Source organism: Schistocerca piceifrons, chromosome X, assembly GCF_021461385.2.
Source record: "Schistocerca piceifrons isolate TAMUIC-IGC-003096 chromosome X, iqSchPice1.1, whole genome shotgun sequence".
In the NCBI taxonomy this organism is placed as follows: Eukaryota; Metazoa; Arthropoda; class Insecta; order Orthoptera; family Acrididae; genus Schistocerca; species Schistocerca piceifrons.
In genome coordinates this window covers 918,627,942-918,650,000 of record NC_060149.1, presented here as the reverse complement: position 1 = coordinate 918,650,000, position 22,059 = coordinate 918,627,942, and the positions used below count along the sequence as shown (strand labels likewise).

Sequence of the window (22,059 nt, the reverse complement as noted above, 5' to 3'; positions counted from 1 at the left end):
TAGTGCCCCAGTGCCACTTCACACGACTCTCGAGGCTGTGGCTGTTAGACTCCGGACAGGAATGGAGCTTACCATCTGTTCCCTGTACCTTCCCCCGGATGAGGTTGTCCCTCTTGCTGACCTAGCTGCCTTGTTCGCCCAGCTCCCCCCGCCATTCCTCCTTTTGGGGGACTTTAATGCCCACCACCCTTTATGGGGTGGGACCGATATCTCGGGCCAGGGTAGGAATGTTGAGGTTCTGTTGGCACAGCAGGACGTTTGCCTCCTTGACACTGGTGCTCCCACATATTTTAGCTTGACTCATGGCACATACTCAGCCATTGACCTCTCTTAGTAGCCCAGGTCTTCTTCCATACCTCAGTTTGAGTGTCCACGATGATCTCTGTGGTAGCGACCACTTTCCTATCCTGGTTTCTCTTCTTCAATCCCAACCCCTGACCAGCTGCCACGATAGTCTCTTCGTAGAGCTGATTTGGTAGCCTACACCTCAGCTACTATGGCCATTGCTCCGCTTTCTGGTGACACTGATTTGGCAATGGACGACGTCACTATCGCCATTGTTTCTGCTGCCGAGGCAACTGTCCCCTGTTCTTCAAGTACCCTAAGGGCGTAAGTCAGTCCCTTGGTGGACACCAGGGATTGCAGGAGCTATCCGTGACCACCAGCGAGCCCTGCAACTACACAAGCGTCATCTTTCCCTAGAGAATCTCGTTGCTTTTAAACGGCTGCGGGCCTGGGCTTGGCGGTTAATCCGGTGGAGCAAACAGGCCTGCTGGGAACGATATGTTGCCACAATAGGTTCTCGCACCTCCCCAGCTCAGGTGTGGTCGCGGGTTCGGCGCATTTTTGGCTTTCGCCCTCATATGTCTGTCCCTTGCCTTTCTCTTCGGGGTACACTTTGTACTGACCCATCGCCGAACATCTGACAGAGTACTTCGCTCGCAGTTCTGTGACAGCAGGCTACAGCGCAGAATTCTGTGCCATTAAAGAGCAGGCTATGTGTATGCAGCTGTCGTTTTGCATGGACCATTGGGAACGATACAACACCTCGTTTAGTGAATGGGAGTTCCAAATGGACTTTAAGCTTGCCCCGATACCTCTCCAGGTCCAGACCAAATTCACAGCCAGTTTCTTCGCCATCTCTCGGCGCTCTGTCAGGGTGAATTACTCGCCCTGTTTAACCGCATCTGGACAGAGGGCGTTTTCCCAACTCATTGGCAGGATAGCGTTACCATCCCGATGCTGAATCCTGGTGCAGATCCGCTGGTGGTTGATAGCTATCGCCCTGTCAGCCTTGCCAATGTTATGTGCAAACTCCTGGAACGGATGGTGAGTCAGCAGCTCATGTGGATCCTCGAAGCTTGGGGCCTCCTGGCCCAGCAACAGGGCAGCTTCCATCAGGGCCGCTCAGCGATCGACAATTTAGTCTCGCTAGAGTCGGCTATTCGTACAGCTTTTACTCGGTGTGAGCATGTAGATGGTGTTTTCTTTTATCTTTGAAAGGCGTACAATACCACCTGGCGCCATTATATCCTTGCTACGCTGCACGAATGGGGCTTACTGGGTCCAATTCCGATTTTTCTCTTCAATCGCTCCTTTCGGGTTAGAGTTGGCTCTTATTTTAGCTCTGCTCATATTCAGGTTCAGGAGAACGGTGACCCCCAGGGCTCAGTTCTCAGTGTTCCCCTCTTTTTGGTGGTGATTAATGGTCTTGTGGCTGTGGTGGGCTCATCGGTCTGTTCCTCTCTATATGCTGATGACTTTTGTCTTTATTACAGTTCCCGAAGCATCAGTGTCGCTGAACGGCGGCTGCAGGGAGCTATCCGTAAGGCACATTTTTGGGCATCCAACCATGGTTTTCAGTTCTCAGCCTGTAAGACCCGAGTGATATTCATGGAGAAGAAGTAAAAACTTTCAGGTTCGCCGATGACATTGTAATTCTGTCAGAGACAGCAAAGGACTTGGAAGAGCAGTTGAACGGAATGGACAGTGTCTTGAAATGAGGATATAAGATGAACATCAACAAAAGCAAAACGAGGATAATGGAATGTAGTCAAATTAAATCGGGTGATGCTGAGGGGATTAGATTAGGAAATGAGACACTTAAAGTAGTAAAGGAGTTTTGCTATTTAGGGAGTAAAATAACTGATGATGGTCGAAGTAGATAGGATATAAAATGTAGAGTGGCAATGGCAAGGAAATCGTTTCTGAAGAAGAGAAATTTGTTAACATCGAGTATAGATTTAAGTGTCAGGAAGTCGTTTCTGAAAGTATTTGTATGGAGTGTAGCCATGTATGGAAGTGAAACATGGACGATAACCAGTTTGGACAAGAAGAGAATAGAAGCTTTCGAAATGTGGTGCTACAGAAGAATGCTGAAGATAAGGTGGGTAGATCACGTAACTAATGAGGAGGTATTGAATAGGATTGGGGAGAAGAGAAGTTTGTGGCACAACTTGACTAGAAGAAGGGATCGGTTGGTTGGACATGTTTTGAGGCATCAAGGGATCACAAATTTAGCATTGGAGGGCAGCGTGGAGGGTAAAAATCGGAGAGGGAGACCAAGAGATGAATACACTAAGCAGATTCAGAAGGATGTAGGTTGCAGTAGGTACTGGGAGATGAAGAAACTTGCACAAGATAGAGTAGCATGGAGAGCTGCATCAATCCATCTCAGGACTGAAGACCACAACAACAACAACAACTACTACTACTACTACTACTACTACTACTACTACCACTACTACTTCGTTATTTGTGGGAGGCCAGATGGGGCCACTGGTGGAGCGGGCTCTGACGGGCGGCAATTACGCCACCTCCTTCGCTTCTTTCCTATGGTCCACAGAGGAAGGCATCTCGGCATCAAATGATGAGAGCTCCACCAATGCACTACCGTTTTGTGCTTTGTGTATGCAATACTTTTGCCGTCTGTATATGTGTGTATCAGTATCCCATGACTTTCGTCACCTCAGTGTATAACTTATAATCATCCCCATTTGCAGTGTGCCACAGGTAGTTACAATTTTAATAATAATTGCAATAAAATAGATCTGTGATTAGTATGTTGCAGTTCAGAGGTACACAGCATTTGAAAAACATTCTTTAGAATATTTGAGATGTACATATGTAGTGCACCTAATTCAATAAATATACTAGCAATAACCTCTTAACAGCTTTGACATTTTCTTTATTTACAGAATATATTCTAAAATTGAAGTGTACTCACCACAGTCAATATTTTATGGAGCAGTATGACTGTGAACACAGGTCTCTTAGACTACGCCTATGCCAGCAGATAAGTTGTTCTCTTCCACGTTAAAGAACTCGGTCTTTGTCATATTTTTGCAGTGAAGTCTCCTTTTCTGTCCAACTTGATTTCCTGAGTTTTGCTGGTTCTGCATGTGGACTCGCAAAACGTATTGGATTTGTTCATAACGGCAGGTACAGTCATTCTGTGGATGTGCACCTTTACCTGCCTGGTACCTCACCGGCCAGGTCTTCATGCAAGCAACTGGAAAGTATCATGTGTTAATAGTAACTTTTAATTTCTCTAATCCCTTTATCTAGTTTTTGTGCTAATTTGCCCTCCAAAATTTGTTAAATTTGGAAATTCTGGGATCAGGATCTGCGTCGGAAGGACACCAAGGTAATCCACCTCTAGGGACCCCTTACTGGATGGTGCGTAATTTAACGAACTAGTGTCATGACAATCAATTTATTATAAGGATAATTAAATGTCCTCATGTACTGTTCCTTTAAAAATGTGATTGGAGCAAGCATTTCACTTTAATTGTCAGAAACATGGGCAACACCACTCAAATAACACACACAAAATGATAGAGAGGGATAGTATGTTCGCGATTAAATACTGTAGGTGAGAAGTTTCCTAGGTTCCGGCCAAGGTGGGGGTTCTTACAAACCAGTAGGAAGTAACTTTAGAAACTGCTATAGATAAAAAGTATCAAGTACACAGATTGTTTTACGTGTACACTACTGTTTCGTGATATAGTTCAGTATATAATACGCCGCTGTAAAGAAACCTCAACGATCTGATGCCACACCTGATCGAGTCCAGCATCCAGCACTGACGTCAGCACAGCAGCAAGTGCTGAAAGATAGACTGAGGGCCTTCCAACATGACTCTGGTCCATGGCAGGAGCTGCCCTAAACCCCAGCATTGCATGGGTCAGAAAGCCTACTGCATTGTGCGGTCCACCTGAGGTGACAACGCGCAGGAAGTGATCTGGGGGAGGAGGGGGGGGGGGGCTGAGAATGCCACAATACAGCGTGTGAATCAAAAACACAGATGTTGTGGTCACCGCCATCTCCAAAAAGCAGAGCTACCAATGGGGCGTGCCTATCTCAACAGCGGGCATCAAAACCACCGCATCAGGTAGTCATAGTCTTCCCCTCAAAACTGATAAAGCACCCTCAGCACCCAAGAGTCCACTACTGGGGTCAAGAGGTTCCTTTCCAGGTTACATAGCCACCAGCCATTGCAGAGGACATGGCAACTATTTACATTTTCAATAATAAATGGCATAATTTTGAAAATTGTTTTATGGCATCTAAAAATGCCACACAGGACCTCTGTCTGCATCCTCATAATACAAAATCGTTCAGCTTAGCAACTAAAAGATCCAAGAGAACTAATAGTTTTAGGAATTGATAGACTTTTATAGTAGACTTTATATTTTCTATAAATTTAGTGATCATATGGAAACCAACAATGCTGTAATAGGGCTGAGTAATCTGTTCACAGCCAACAACTGTACTCTTTACCGTTCATTTACACATTGGCGCCAACATTGGCCATCAGTAGTGGGGCAGCTCCCACACATTGAAGCCAAGGAGAGGATCTGCTCTGCAACATCATTTGTAATTACAGGATTGATTCTCCTCTTCCCAAGTCGTTACGGGGTCTTCAGTTACAGTAAATTTGCTTAACAAACTTGTTACAGGGTCTTTATGCATAGTCAAACTCTCACTAGTCGCTGTTGCATCCTACCGAGTGTGTTTTGTGTAATGTTACAGGAGTAACAAAGACAGTTCAGTCTGCTTTTGGCACTATCAGTATGATCAATGGTAATCTTTTCATTTGCATTTGGTTCTCTGGTTATGGTATGGTAACATCTTTTTTGACAGATTGTTCCACTCTTTGTCCTGCATTTGCTGGCCTAGGAGGTGATCAACAGTCTGCACTGTTGTAAACATTTTACACTGAGTTGCTCACACTCCCTCTTAAGAGTGGCAAAGCAACTGTTTTGCCAATTTTTTTACTCTCACATTCCCTTACTATTTTAGTCACATAACAGCACGAAACATCTGTCCTGTTTGGTGCATCACAAGGACTAGCCATGTTTCAGACTTGCACAAATATCAGAACTGGACACACATTGGACACCGGGTGTATGCGTAATTAAGGCTACAGCGGTAATAAGTGTGGCCAGAACTCTAAAAGTTTGGAGTTTAAGTGAGCAATCAATCCAGCCTAGCTGGTGCATACTACAGAACAAGTGGTATTACTGTATTTCTTTCATTTTATATTTTTCCTAGTATCAAAACTGAGGTTGGTAAAACATTCTTGTAAGGAGTGAACTAAACAGGAAATGACCTGTTCGCTCAGCTGGAGCTGGACCTGTGCTGGCCTTCCCAAGAAGCAAATAATGTTTCCAGAGAAGTGAAGGCTGTAACACGAGTACCACTCAGCGACAAATACTCCACATATTTGGATTAAATTATGTTTGGCATCCACACCTGGTTTAGACATCCACCTTTTCAAAAGAAATAGATAAATCAATAAAAAAAATTTATAAGATCTTACGAGCCACTTAGGGAAGGTTGCTCAATACCCAGCGTGGTAGCCAGGGGTTTGTCAGGTACCTTCACAGTGGTAGCCTTCTGACAACACAGGTATCACATTGGTGATGCTCGAGCTGTCACCTCCGTGTGAATGCTGAGGAGTAGGTGACTGTCTGGGGGTACCAGGACTGAAGGCACTGGTCATCTAGCCAGGTGACCTATGCTTTAGCTGAGTGTTACTCGTGGGGAGATTGCACATTAGGTGGCATCGTGGCAGATATCTGGTGTCATGAAAAGCCCTATTTTTTTCAGCCAGTGGCCACAAGTGCCTGGCAGTCTCATCAAGCTCTTGTTCAGTACAGATCATAATGACCCTAGGAACTTTTCTTCCTTGGCAGCTCCATTGGAGGTACACTAAAAAAAGCAACTTGCAGACATTTGCAACCCTCAGTTCTTGGCTTGCACCTCAACAGTTGGAGAGTCCTTTCTCTCTACTAGACCAGTGTTATTGTGGAGAATAATGAGAACATGCTTCGCAAACTCTCTTCCCTTACTAAATTATAAAGTGGTTCCATCTTAATTAAGACAATAAATTGTACCCAGCTCTGGGCATTACACTCTTGTAAACAACTTGTTGATATAACTGTTATTTAAAGCCCCATAAGAACCTAAACATGTTGCGGAGTTTAATTTTTCACTGGGACCTCACACTGCAGATGATGAATTATGCGAACACTGAGATAAGCAAGGAATCCACTTGGTGAATCGTGTACATTGGAGCCCACCAGACAACAAGGTTGACACAGTGATTCACCCTCACTTTTGAGGGGTATTTGCTTCCAGACATGGTCAAACTCAAGGTGAAGCTGTGCTTTTCATCCCCAATGCAGTACTTTAAATGCCAGTGACCTGGGTCGGTTGGTTGGCCGATTTGGGTGAGGGGACCAAACAGCGAGGTCATCGGATTAGGAAAGGAAGTCGGCCGTGCCCTTTCAAAGGAAACACCCTGGCATTTGCCTGGAGTGATTTAGGGAAATCGCAGAAAACCTAAATCGGGATGGCCGGATGCTTGTTTGAACTGACATCGTCCTGAATGTGAGTTGTGTGCTAACCACTGTGGGATGACCACCATCCCTGAACCCCAGTGTGCTGCCCTAATTAAGGAATGCAAAATACATGAGCTGAAGGTCTGTGATCATCTCTCATATACTGAAGCTCAGAAGAAAATGCAGTCATTTATATCCCGTCTCAATATTGACTTTTGCCAGTACTGTGGCAATGTCATTGACAGTACCCTCAATGTTGGCCTGCAGTAGTCTCACAAATAAGCTTGACTGTGGAGGCAATAGACACTGCCCTTTTATTGTTCCTGCAGCACTATCTTCAGGAACCACTCCCTACACCTGGCTGCAGAAGTGGCATCCTCCAGCGTGTAACAACATTTAGAGCACTGCATTGGTGATGGATAGTAAAGCTTCACATTGCAGCACTAAACCTTGAGTTGGACATTGTCTGGAATCGAATCCCCCTCAAAAGAGAGGATGAATGCTCCAGTATTAACCTTGTATCTTCCTTTTGGGAACCCTATTCCTTGAAATCAACAGACCAGTGGCACATCGCCAGCCAGTGGCTGAAAAAGCCACTGTTCTGGGTCCCAGGGCTGCATGCTCCTCTTCCACTTACCCACGGCAGACAAGCCCTGACAAGATTCTCAGTTGCCAAAAGCAGTGAAAGAGAGAAGGAAGAAATTTTGAGAGATGACTACTCCACTGACCCCAGAGGTTCCAGATCCCCCTCCCCCTCATACTGTCAGACTCCAAACTAATGTTAGTTGGATGTTGCTTACACCAGAATGTCACAAATAAAATGCCACACAATTAAAACATACAAAATGTTGTGCTGATGTCCCAGCATACACAAGGATTAGTGTATGCTGGGACATCAGCACAATGTGTTGTATGTTTTAATTGTGTGGTATTTTATTTGTAACGTGCTGGTGTTCTATCCAAATTTTTTTGTTAGAATTTGACACATCTCTGTGTAACTTTCAGTATTGTAAAAGACTTGTACATCTAATAATGTTACAAGATCTGATGATGACAGCATAGATTTGCCAAACCTTGATAGTAATAAAAATAATTACTAACAATTATGGCAAACTTGAGTCTTCAAGAATAGTATGTCCTTCAGATTGCCATCAATGATTAGTGCAATGTCAAACATATAGAACCCTTTACTTTGCCTTCCATCCTTTTTGTTGGGAAGAAAAAGACTGTGAAAGTTCACCAGTCTTCATACTTCGTGTGAATAACCTTCTAAATTAAATTGGAGAGTAGTAGTTAGTGGAGTGCCCCTCATGGGGGGGACAGGAAAAATAGTGATAAAGTTTCAGCAAGTTTATTGATTGCAAAAATACGTCTACTTCGACAGTAAAAACAAAAAACAGAAAAATACAACGTCTTGCAAGGTACTGGTACAGAAGCTTGGCATACCAGACTGTTTCTAGTATGTAGTAACGTCACTAGGAGCTTTGTAGGAAACTGCATTTGCAGGGAAGTAATCCAATTTCCGAGGATGTCGTCCTGGTTAGGTCCAACACAGGCACAGAAAAGTCTATCTCGAATCAGCCTAAGTCCTCAAACGAAACAATGATGAAAGTGGAGAACAGCAGCAGTGGTCCCTGCAATGAGCATTGAGACTGTCCTGAGATAATGAGGTGAGTAGCACTGCCCGGAGGCCAGGAGAGGCTCTCATAGCCAGAAGAACTGGCTTGTGTACTCCATGCACTGGCCTTTGTAGGTGTCAGTTGTGGAATTCTCGTCATACTATTTTCTTGTTACGTGTTGTACAGACACAAATAGATTCCTTGGAAATGGCAGCCTCTGCCAGCACTGGTATTGCTGCCTGGTGTCCGGTTGTGACTGCGACGTGGAGAGCTCATGATGCTGAGACATACAGGGGCCGTGTAGACTGCATGTGTGCCCGAGCAGTTGGTGCTACTTTTTTCATATATCTCCGATATAACAGTGAACGTACTTTTAAATTACAGCAAGCCCCTCTTCTGGGAAATTTTGTAAAGTATGGATATGCGCTGATCTCTGTTTCAGTATTAAAGTAAACTTGTGTTCATGTATGTATTTCATTATGACCCTATTACAGTATTCTTGTGAGCAATAAAGTCATCTTACAATTAATATTTTTTTACTCCTTTTCTTTCAGATTTCACGAAATTGTGTTAGCTGTTGTCGCATGTGGAGATCGTCTAGCTGAAACTCTAGTGGTGATAAAATCAGCAATACTATTCACTAAATCACCATTGAAATTCATTGTGGTTGCAGATGATCATCTTATTCCTAGTTTCAGAGAGAAAGTAAGTAAACTTAATAAATAAACTTACAAAATACAAATAAATAAGACATGAGTAGTAATATGTGAAAAAACTAGTGTTATCAGAAAGAAGAAATTTGTGACTTGTAAAAGATACACTGTGAAATAGTCACAGAAGTTGAAGCTTTTGAAGTGTAAAGATATTTCTCTGGCAACAGAGAGGTGAAGGAGAAAAGAAGGTAAAGCTAGGGGAAGTAGAAGGTGGAGGCTATGCAGAACCTATATATAGAGACCCACTACATAAAGTAGGAAAGTCTTATTATCAGCCATATGACATACATTGCTGAATGAAACCCTGCTCTAGACTTTTCCATACACATTCAGTTATACACATGCATTATTGTGCCTACATTTTTCTAACATCCTTTATTCACCTTCCATTAGGTAATTAATGTTCTTACTCTTTCATTAATGCCAGGACTCCAACAAAGAGTGTTCCTTGGTCCATCAATTCACCTGGATAAATGTCATGTCCCCTTCCATGCTATTTTCATTATGTAGTTTTGTCTTCTACTACATTCTGTTGCCAGATCCATTTGTTTGTTTCCCCTGTGTCTCCTAATTATTTATTATGTGCATCTTTCCATTACTTATTGAGCAATCCTTTGCTTTAGATGTCTGTCTCGCTCCATCAGTAAAAAGTAGGCAATACACATTGCTTGTAAAGTTTCTGTTGCAGACACAACAGAAGCTTCGTTTTAAAGACTTGTTTTACTTCATCACGCACACTCCTGGCCATAATCCTCTGGTTTTACTTTTGCTGTCCATCCAGTCATTGTCTGCAGCTGCTCTAAATATAACACAAGAGTTGGTTCTGTGGCTTCATTGTCAGCTTGTACTATTTTACTTTCCACCTGTTGATTATATATTTTATTTGTCTTAATTATAATGATTTTTGTGTCTACATGCATACTTGTTCCATTTAGTCTGTCCACTTGTTGTTGAAGTTTATATGTACATGAGGCAAACTGTTTAATGTCTTCATCATTGTTTGTGTTTGTGCAAGCTTTGTCTTCCAGCTCTACACCTCCACAAATCAATTAGTCATTGCTTGCTACCAATTCCGACTTTATGAACTCTTGGTGTAATTCACTAGCAAAATTCGTAGCCTTAACAGCATAAGATGTATAACTGGGCATTGCTACCAAAGTTTAAATGCTATCAACTTTATTTATCCCTCCTTCATATATGATATAAAATGTCTCTCTTCCACTGATGCCACAGATATTGCCAGATGTAGGCTGAAATAATTGTTTTTGGATGGATTGACGAGTGGGCAGAAGAATATAGCAGATTGGGTCGTGTGTTTGTGAAATAGTACACCCAGAGTGAGGAAGAGCAGTAGTGTCTGATGTTTCTGTGGGATCCATACATGTTCAGCAAAAATGGGATGAGGGTTAAGATCAAAGTTAATAACAAATAATGGTAATATAACATAATTTCTCTCATCTAGATAGAACAGTTTTGCAGTTATTCCAGCTACACTGTAATAATGCCCAGTGAACTTTGTTGTTCAACTTCAAATCACTGCAGTTGGTGCGTTATGAACAGGATATAAATCACTAGAGCTTCCACAAAAAAAAGAAGCTTAGGAATAGGTACCTCATGGAAGACATAGCATCTTGCAGGGCTTTTTAGAGGATTGGGAATATGTACCAGCCTAAAATTAATTACACAGTTGTGATATGGGGCAGTATTACCTGCACTTGCGGGAATGACTTGGGAAGCTGTGTTCTTGCAAATTTAATCATTTTCCATGTGATAGATGAAGATGTTGATTACTCACAGAAGACTTATTCTACAGGAGTTTAGAGTGCAAAGAAGAAGAGTATTCAATAAACATGCTTTGGAAATTGCTGGTATTGTATCACAAAATAAAAGGGCACTATTTAAATAATGGAAAGTCCAGAGTGGGATAACAATAATACAAAAAGGATAGACTGTTACTCACCACATAGAGGAGGTATTGAGTTAGAGAAGGCACAATGAAAAAAATTGCATAACATTAAGCTTTCAAGCTTTCAGACAAAAAAGCCTTTCTTGCAAAATAGAATTACACACATTCACACAAGCACAACTTGCACACACATTGCCACTGTCTTTAATGTCGTGCGCCAGTGGCCGTAGAGCCAGTGCCCAGAGACGTGTGTACGTGTGTGTGTGTGTGTGTGTGTGTGTGTGTGTGTGTGTGTGTTGGCGAAAAGTGGACTTCTTTCTTCAAAAGCTCAAATGTTTAGCAGTCTTCTTCATTGTGCTTGTCTGCAACTCAGGACCTTCTCTATTTTGTGAGTAGCAATCTTTCTTTTTCAAATTGTTGTTAAGACACTACTTAAATTATTCATGAGTTTTCTAATACACTTCACATGTGGATGTATTTACTCATCATGAAAATTTAGATTCTGTGGCATGGAAGTAAACAAACGGTAAAAGCATTTTGAATATTTCCATCAGTTCTGTGGCAAAGATACTTAAGTGCAGAACCAAAATCTATCAACATAGGTAAAAAACAGTATTCATCCCAACCAAGACAAAACTGTACTTATGAGTTAAATAGCACATTGTGTTGCAGTACTTCATTGCAGTAAAGCCTGTACTTTAATGTGACAAACACCGTTACAAATAAAATGACCAGACTCCATGGTTCATCATACATAGCATCAGGGCTTAGAAATTCACACACAATTTATTATTACTTTCACCACACATTTTCGTGTAAGTGGGCAAATTTCATAAAGTTGCATCCGTTTTTCGCCTCTTGGCTCAGATTACCCTAAATCACTTCCTTTTTATTAACTTTATATTAAGTTTTTCTCTTTGATAGGTGTTCATTTTCTTGTCTTCACTTTCCCTGTTTCTCTTCATTTTCTCTAACAGTGGAAAGTCCAGTTTGGAATATCAACAATAGTATGAAAAGGATAGACTGCCACACTCTGTAAAGATAATCTATTGAGTTGCAGACAGGCATAATGGAAAGACTGTTGCACTTGGGCTTTTGACCAAAGCCTTCTTCAGAAAGGAGAGCTCATAACACACATTCACACAAGCAAGCACACCATGTGCACACATGATCACTATTCCAATTGTTTCAGCCAGAATGCAACTGCATTGCATCAATGGAAGTAGCAATCCGGAGTGGGGTGGGGAAGGGATAGCAGGATAAGAGTTGGGAGGGGAAGAGAAGAGTCAGCGCATCCCAGTGGAGTGCACAGGGACTAGATAGTGGCAAGAAAAGGCTACCAGGCATATCATTGGAAGGCTGTAGGGGTGGAAGGGGGGAATGGGGGGGGGGGGGGGTGAAAAGGAGCAGAGAAGGGGATCTGCACATTTCGGGAAAGCTGGTGGTGGAGATGATGATCCAGATGGCTCGGGTTGTGACGCAGCCATCGAAATCGAGCATGTCATATTCGGCTGCATGTTGTAGCACAAGATGGTCAACTCTGCTCTTGGCCACAGTTTGGCAGTGGCCATTCATCCTGCTGGACAGTTGAATGGTACTTGTACCAATACAAAAAGCTATACAATGATTGCAGCAGAGCTGGCATATGGCATGGCTGCTTTCACAGGTGGCCTGGTCACTGCTGGGGTAGGATAAGCCTGTGGCAGAGCTGGAATAGAAGTGATGTGTGGGCAGATTGGACAGGTCTTGCACGTGAGTCTTTCACAGGGCTTTGATCTATGTGCCAAGGAGTTGGGATTGGGAGTGGCATAGAGATGGATTAGGTTGTTGTGGAGCTTGGTTGGGCGACGCTACACCACTTTGGGAGGGATGGGAAGGATCCTGGGTAGGATGTCACTCATCTCAGGGCGTGATGAGAGGTAACCAAAGCTCTGATGAAGGATGTGGTTCAGTTGTTCCAATCTGGGGTAATATTGGATGTCAAGAAGGGTGCTCCTTTGTAGCTGATTCTTTGGGAGGGGGGAGGGGCCAGTGATGGGAGAGGAGGATAGGGGTTGTGTGAGGGTATCGCACAGGGAATCAGTTTGTGGACTAGGTCTAGGAGAACTGCCTGTATGTGAAGGCCTTTCTGAGACCTTCAACATACGTAGCAAGAGAGCTCTTATCAGTGCCCATACACCGTCCCCGGAATGGTGGGCTTTATGGGAAGGACTTTTTTATGTGGTAGGGATAGCAACTATCAAAATGCAGGAACTGTTAGTGGTTGGTAGGTTTAATGCGGACAAGGATGGTCACCATCCAGGAAGGTGATACGCTGAGTTGAGGAGGACCAGGCAAAGCAGATAGGAGACGAGGTGTTGAGGTTATGATTTATTTATTTATTTAACCTGGCAAGATTAGGGCCATCAGGCCCCCTCTTACATCTAACCAGACATTCTACTTATTTTACATTCATATGTTTTAGTAGGCATATTAAACTACATCTAGTACAGAAAGTGAAATAAACAATTACAAAGGCACACCTGGAAAAATACATACATATAGAGTTTATATTCGTAGATCATAAGTACTGTTATAATTAGACATTATTGAAGAGACAGATTTTAGATAGGAGTGCTAGCAGCAGGGAGTATGAGGGAGACTGATGGTGATGGGAGGAGAAGAATAGAGAGACATGATGAAACTTAATTAAGGAAATATGAAAGAAAAGAAGATAGCGTGGCTAATAGGGATAGATGAAGAGGAAGGCATCTCAGGAGCAAGATAGGAGACGCTAGCTTTGCTATTTGACAGATGAGAGGATTGGCCTTGTACATTAATTTTGTGGAGAACGTTATGAGGATGATAGTAGGAAATGCTTCAACTTCTTCTTAAAAGCAGCAGGAGATTGAATTTGGCGCAAGGTAAGGGGCAGTTTGTTCCAGAGACGGACAGCGGCAAATGAGATGGAGTTTGCAAAAGTTTTTGTTTTGTGAGTGGGCACAGTTAGGATACCAAATAAGAGTGACCTCATGTTTTGGTTATGATGGCATGACAGGTTTTTAATCTCTGAAGCAAGGTACTGGGGTGCTTGCGCGACGAGGAGTCGGTGGAGTAGACATAGAGTGTGGTAGTCACGCAATTTGTCCGGCCGCAGCCACCCTAGCTCGGAGTATGAAGCACTAACATGATCATATCGGCGAATGTTGCAGGTGTAACGCACACAGGCATTCATGGTTAGTTCTAGCAGTCTTTTGTTTTCACTACTCATGCCTTGTTGAATTACATCACAATAGTGGAGGTTCGGTAGATCGAGTGCTTGCACGAGCTGGCGTTTAAAGTCCTGTGGAAATATGTTCCGAAACTTTTTGAGAGCATAGAGACAAGCTGACGTCTTTCGGCACACTGCGACTGTATTCTCCGCCCAGTTGAGATGCTCATCCAAAGTTACACCCAGGTTCTTCACTGTTTTCTGATATGGTATTAAAGTACCGTCGAGCAGAATAGGAGGTAGCCGTTCGCGGAAATCTGAACTTATTAATTTCTGATGGGCTATTAAGATTACTTGCGTCTTTTTTGCATTTAGTTTAAGCCCCAGGTTTTTCGCCCATGTCACTACTGAAGACAGATCATCATTCATCTGAGCGATTGCAGTGTTTACATCTTCAGGTCTGACGCTTAGGTGGAGCTGGAGGTCCTCGGCATAGAAATGATATTTACAGGGGGACAGAAACGACGAAATATCGTTGACATATAAAGAAAACAAAAGTGGTCCTAAGACTGGTCCTTGTGGCACTCTCGAGGAAACACATTTCCAGGAAGATTTTTCATTTACGCAGACAACACATTGCTGTCTGTCTTTTAAGTAGCTTTCAAACCATCTCATTGCACTATCTGAGAAATTAAGCTGTTGCATTTTTCTGAGCAATATGTCAAAGTTAACAGTGTCAAAAGCTTTGCTGAAGTCCAGTAGCGTCAATATTGTTGCCTTTCGATTGTCGATGGCATATTTCAGGTCATCAGTTACTTTAATTAGAGCAGTGTTTGTGCTGTGATGTTTACGGAAACCGGATTGAAATTTGTCATATAGGCTGAATTCATGCAAGTGTTCAGTGATTTGGTCATGAACAACACATTCAAGTGCTTTGGAAACAGCAGGCAGTATGCTAATTGGTCGGTAATCACTAGGCAGTTGCGGGTTTTCGATCTTAGGGATGGGTCGAATTATGCTTCTTTTCCATGCAGTGTGGTATATTCCGTTCACGAGGGAAAAATTAAATACGTCAGTTAAGACAGGTACTAAGATATCGGCAACATTCTTAATCACGGTTATACCGATACTGCCGTTGCCTATTGCATCAGAAGAAATTCTCATTATTGCTTTTCTTGCCGTATTTGTTGTTACATGTTTTAGATGGAAGGCATCGTTGTTAGTTATCCTGTTTGGGGATTCTTGTGGACGGTAATTATCAGCCGTGCTGGTATTCAGAGGTGCAGAGAAGAATTCATTTAATTCGTTAGCTGACACATGAAAAGTTGTTTCCGATTTTGCCTTTTCGACCCCCAAGCTACGGAGATTCTTCCATAGAGTCGTGGGCGTCAGATCGCTGCATACAAGGGAGTGAGCGTGCCTGATTTTAGCATTGCGAATGCATTGTCTCACTCTGTTCCGTAGCTTTCTATATTCTTCGAAACGCTCCGGTTTCGGATCTGCCTTGAAATGCCTGTGGGCAGCATCCCTATTAGTCGTCATTTGACGTAACTCAGCTGTCAGCCATTGAGCAGGAGATTTTCTTACACGAATTGTGCGTACGGGTTCATGTTTGTCATAGAGGGCAGTGAGTTTATCACCAAGTTCGTTAATTTTGCCGTCCATTGTAGGTTCTCTGATTATTTGATGCCATGAGATTTCTGAGCAATCGGCTGTTAGAGCGTCAAGGTCAATACGTTTCATGTTCCTACAAGTTATGTAACGCAATTTGATCCTTGGGGGCTGCACAGAGTAGGCCAGGAATACTACATCATGTGCTGAGAGGCCAGGGGCCGATGTTTGACCAACATCTCTTACTTTGTCAGTCTGTTTCGTTGCGATTACGTCTATAAGAGTATGACTGTGCGCCGTATGGTGTGTAGGTTGTAATGGAAGAATGTTCATGCTATTGTAACTAAACAGTCTTCTTAGGTTTATTGCGGAGGGAGTGCCTCTTAGCATGTCTATGTTCAAGTCACCCATTACGATGACATGTTCGTATTGACACTGAAGTGAATGTAATTCCGACTGAAAGGAACTCATTGAGCTTATTTTTGGCGGCTTGTACACGACGCCAGTCAAGAACTTCCGACTTTGTATATTTATTTCAGTGAACATGAATTCAGCCTCTCTTTCTTCAGCAGGGTTTGACGTACATAAGACTTTCGCTTTGAGATCTGTTCGTATATACGCGCCGACCCCGCCACCTCGCTTTTTTGATCTGTCCGCCCTAAGAAATGTGTACCGTGGGAGATGAATAGATGCAGAGGATATGTGTGGTTTCAACCACGTTTCGGATTGGAGGATTACGTGGTAGTTTAGTTGGTTGAAGAGGAGGCTAGAATTAAATTGAAATTTACTAAAGTGATACTGGTAGTGATTATCGTAGGAAGCTACAATTAGATTGAAATTTGCTAAAGTGATACTGATAGTGATTTTTGTTATGAACAATTTAAACCGAAGAGATAGGTGATTAACGAACTAAAGGAGAGACTAATAATTGCAATAGAACTATTACAGAATGGAAGAGAATAAACTGAGAAAATGAAAAAAGTATTAGCAGTAACTAAAATTAAGTAAAGGTTAGAGCTACAGGTACAAAAAAAATAGTAAAAAGTTAATACAGTTTCAAAAACAATTAGTTGAAGGTAAAACTACGGGTATAATTAAAAAGTTAATAAAATTACAAGACAGTATATCTGAGTATAGGGCTGTTACAATTTGCAAATGGTGTTAAGTTTGCACTTTTGGCTCGAGTATCTTCACTTAATACTATTCAGTTCTGCCATGTTTGTGACTGTCTTCTTTCCAGCTGCTGTCTTAATGATTACTCTGCCATCTTGAGTCCACACATTCTGAAGACCAAAATGGGATTGGCACTGTTTAAAATCTTTAGTCGTTCGTGTGTCAGATCTTCTCTTATTGTAAGCCCTGTCCTTGCTAACTTCTTCTTCTGCGTAAAGATCTCTGCCCTTTTTCGGTAAGAGACAAATTTAATTATTATTGGACGAGGTTTGGTAACACCTAGCAGTTTTCGTCCCACCCGATGGCTCCTGTCAATGTCTGCTTTAGTCACTTCAACGCCTAATTTTTCACGCGTAACCTGTATAAGCAGGTTGTCTGTGTCTTCTTCCTTATTTTCTGCTACTCCAAACAGTCGTAGACTATTTTGCCTTTGGTACTGTTCTAGCTCGTCTGTTGCGGCAGATAGTTTCACTTCCAACTCTTGTGCCTTTTTCTCGTATTCAGACACAGATTTCACGCATTTTGGCCAATACTGCTGCCGTTACAGTATCTGATATAGTGCCTGCTATCAGATCGAGATTGTTTTTATCGCGAAGCTCAGCTTTTACCTCAGAGCGGACCCGGGAGCCGCGGCCACACCTTCCGCCAAGAGCGAGCCCGCCGCACCTGCTGCTTCCCCGCTGCTGTTGACTCTTCTGTTTACCATTTTCTCGAAGATATTGGCGGAGCACAGAAAAAAATAGCACTGCTGCACAGAACACTGTTGTTTACACAATTTCCACTGGTACTAGACAACACCACCTGCGAGAACACCTTCGAATTCAACTAAATTTCGCGAGCCGAACTTAACACGTGTTACACTGCAGCCGCCATGACACGCGATGGAATGTGAATAGGGTGTCTTGTCCCCGAGTCCAGATCATGAAGATATCATCAATGAACCTGAACCAGACCAGGAGTTTGTTGTTTTGGGAGGCTACAAAGCTTTCCTGTAGAGGGCCCATAATGAGATTGGCATAGGAGGGTACCATGTGGGTCACACCAGGCTCTGCCGTAGATTTGTGTGTATACCTTTCCTTGTGTTGTTGTGTGTTAGGATAAAGTTAGTTAGGTGTATGAGGAATGAGGTAGTGGGTTTGGAATCGACAGTGGCAAGTAGGGATTCTGGAGGTAAAGGGGTTGGGGATGATGGAGAGCTGCTGAAGGAAGTGGTTTCCACAATATTGTTGCCCTTCCTTTTCTCTCTTACTTTAGAATAGTGCAGCTGCTTTACCTACCACCCTGATTTACAGATAAAAGCAAACGCAGATTTAATTTTTATTAATGCATGCTTTAGTAATTTTAGCGTTCATTAAGCCGTCCTGTTTGTTTTACTTCTCCCTTGTTTAGTTTCCTAGTCCTGTTCTAGATTATCGCCCTTTTGCTGGCATTTTGTCTGTCTGCAATTTTGTACAATATAACAATTTTGTTTTATTTTATTCTACTATCTTCAGTCTTACTATTACCGAGTTAGCACATAAGCCTTGCATTTGGAAGGGTGACAGCTCAATTCCCTATCCAGTCATCCAGATTTAGATTTTCTGTGATTTCCCTAAATGGTACCAGGCATATTCCTGGATGGTTCCTTTGAAAAGGGCATGGCCAGTTTACTTTCCCATCCTTTTATAATCTAAGCTTGTGCTCCACCTCTAATCACTGCACTGTTGACGAGACATTAAACTTTAATCTTGCTTCCTTCAGTCCTACTATTAATCTTCATTAATATCTTTGCATGTGCCTTGACCATTACATGTTTAGTCTTGTATTGGCATCTAATACATGGTCTAAAATGAGTATATGACCTCTTAATTCTACATAGCATTATTTCTTCCATTTTTGCTATACTCACCCCTTATCTTCTATTGGTCACCTATAATAGAAATGCAGACTTTTTCACCTCCCTCCTGTTGTGCCCCTAGTTTCAGAAGTAAGAATTTTAGTTCACAGCATTAATAAAGTTTGCCAGTCTGTAGATCTGGAGATATGGCTACCAAATCAAAACGTTCAAGATGGCCGTGAGTGTAGAAGTGTGTAACTGTAATATGAGAAAAAGTTAGTTATGTGCTAAAAAGGGAGTTTGCGAGAATAGTAACATCGAAATAACAAATTTAAGAGAACGAGTTTCAGGCCTACAATTCTTAGTCAACACTTTAAGAAGTGAAATCATCACACTCAAGAATGAAAATGGGGAACTACAGTCGAAGAACAAATCAAGTGAAGTGGCACCTGACGAAAGGTACAAATTGTCCGAGTGGAAAGAAGTGAGATACAAAGGTAGGACTTTAGCTGGAAAAATAACAACGAACTTTGCAACAGCAGTTACATTTATGGATAAAAACAAATACGGTGTTCTGCAGCCCAGTGACGGTGTTAAAGAGAGTGTAAATCACCCAGACCTCGCAAAAGACAATGCGCTGAAAACGAATAATCACTCTGAGAAAAACGATGATTAATGGGGAATATCAGGTAAAAAGAACAGTGTGCTTTTTCTAACAGGCAGCCATGGCAGGAGTATATCTAGTAAGTTTCGAGAAATAAATCGAATCATAGCAGTGACCAATGTTGTCAAACCTGGAGCAGGAACTAAACACATTTTAGACACTCGCATTCAAACAAAATCCATGCAAGAAAATGACTTTGTCGTATGCATAATGGGATCAAATGATATTGCGAAAAATGAAGCAGATGTTTGTGTAAAAGTGCTTCAGAACTTTCTAGAAAAAAATAAGTCAAAGAATACAGTTGTTGTTACAGTACCTCATAGGCACGATCTATAGTTCGTGTGTTAATAAAGAAATTCGAAGAACAAATATTAAAATAAAGAAACTGTGCTCTGAATACGCAAATTGTGCTGTGATTGACATAAGTAAACTGCAGTGTAGCCTTCACACCAGACATGGGTGCCACCTAAACTATGAAGGAAAAAAGTTTATGTGCGAACGTGTCAAAGAAACTAATTAGAGAAAGACTCACATGGAGTAAAACAATCTACAAAAGTAGCAGTTTGAATAATACCTGGAATGTACCTCATTTTTTAGTATAAAAGTTAGTGAATCGGCGGGTAATAAACCTCCTGTACTTGAACTAGGTGCTAAAAGCAACATTCATATGAGAGTGTGTTCACAGACAATAAACAATAAACATAAATCTGTTACTGTGATGCAAACGAACATTAGGAACAAACTATTACAATTAGAACATTTTTGTAGTATTGAAAATGTTGATGTTGTTTGTGTCTCAGAACATTGGCTGACAGAAGGTCAAGTAGAAGTGAAAGAAACAATGGAGGTGTTCTAATATTTGTTAAAGATACTATAATGTTTACCAAAATAGATGTTAGCTCTTACTGTGCAGAGCTAGATGGAGAATTTAGCTGTATAAGACTAAATGCAGGGAATACTATGATTGTTAGCTTATATATATCACCAGGTGGAGATGTAAGTACATTTTTCGAAAGATTTGAGATGCTTATGAGGAAAATACTAAAATCTCTTCCCCCCATGAACCATGGACCTTGCCGTTGGTGGGAAGGCTTGCGTGCCTCAGCGATACAGATAGCCGTACCGTAGGTGCAACCACAATAGAGGGGTATCTGTTGAGAGGCCAGACAAACGCGTGGTTCCTGAAGAGGGGCAGAAGCCTTTTCAGTAGTTGCAAGGGCAACAGTCTGGATGATTGACTGATCTGGCCTTGTAACACTAACCAAACAGCCTCGCTGTGCTGGTACTGCGAACGGTTGAAAGCAAGGGGAAACTACAGCCGCTATTTTTCCCGAGGGCGTGCAGCTTTACTGTATGGTTAATGATGATGGCGTCCTCGTGGGTAAAATATTCCGGAGGTAAAATAGTCCCCCATTCGGATATCCGGGCGGGGACTACTCAAGAGGACGCCGTTATCAGGAGAAAGAAAACTGGCGTTCTACGGATCGGAACGTGGAATGTCAGATCCCTTAATCAGGCAGGTAGGTTAGAAAATTTAAGAAGGGAAATGGATAGGTTAAAGTTAGATATAGTAGGAATTAGTGAAGTTCGGTGGCAGGAGGAACTAGACGATTGGTCAGGCGAATACAGAGTTATAAATACAAAGTCAAATAGGGGTAATGCAGGAGTAGGTTTAATAATGAATAAAAAAATAGGAATGCGGGTAAGCTACTACCAACAGCATAGTGAACGCATTATTGTGGCCAAGATACACGAAGCCCACGCCTACTACAGTAGTACAAGTTTATATGCCAACTAGCTCTGCAGATGACGAAGAAATTGAAGAAATGTATGACGAAATAAAAGAAATTATTCAGATAGTGAAGGGTGACGAAAATTTAATAGTCATTGGTGACTGGAATTCAGTAGTAGGAAAAGGGAGAGAAGGAAACGTAGTAGGTGAATATGGATTGGGGCTAAGAAATGAAAGAGGAAGCCGCCTGGTAGAATTTTGCACAGAGCACAACTTAATCATAGCTAACACTTGGTTCAAGAATCATAAAAGAAGGTTGTATACATGGAAGAACCCTAGAGATACTGACAGATTTCAGATAGATTATATAATGATAAGACAGAGATTTAGGAACCAGTTTTTAAATTGTAAGACATTTCCAGGGGCAGATGTGGACTCTGACCACAATCTATTGGTTATGAACTGTAGATTAAAACTGAAGAAACTGCAAAAAGGTCGGAATTTAAGGAGATGGGACCTGGATAAACTGACTAAACCAGAGGTTGTACAGAGTTTCAGGGAGAGCGTAAGGGAACAAATGGCAGGAATGGGGGAAAGAAATACAGTAGAAGAAGAATGGGTAGCTTTGAGGGATGAAGTAGTGAAGGCAGCAGAGGATCAAGTAGGTAAAAAGACGAGGGCTAGTAGAAATCCTTGGCTAACAGAAGAAATATTAAATTTAATTGATGAAAGGAGAAAATATAAAAATGCAGTAAATGAAGCAGGCAAAAAGGAATACAAACGTCTC

General features: G+C 42.0%; 1 protein-coding gene across 3 annotated transcripts in view; it reads left to right on the top strand.

Annotated features, from left to right (window-relative positions):
* The window catches only part of LOC124721297 (glucoside xylosyltransferase 1), a 150,554-nt gene that overhangs the window by 61,836 nt on the left and 66,659 nt on the right, over positions 1–22,059 (top strand). For all 3 annotated transcript variants that reach the window (XM_047246206.1, XM_047246204.1, XM_047246205.1), the window contains exon 2: positions 9,022–9,172. In XM_047246206.1, coding sequence (XP_047102162.1) covers positions 9,022–9,172 — 151 coding nt within the window. The remainder of the gene's footprint in view (positions 1–9,021; positions 9,173–22,059) is intronic.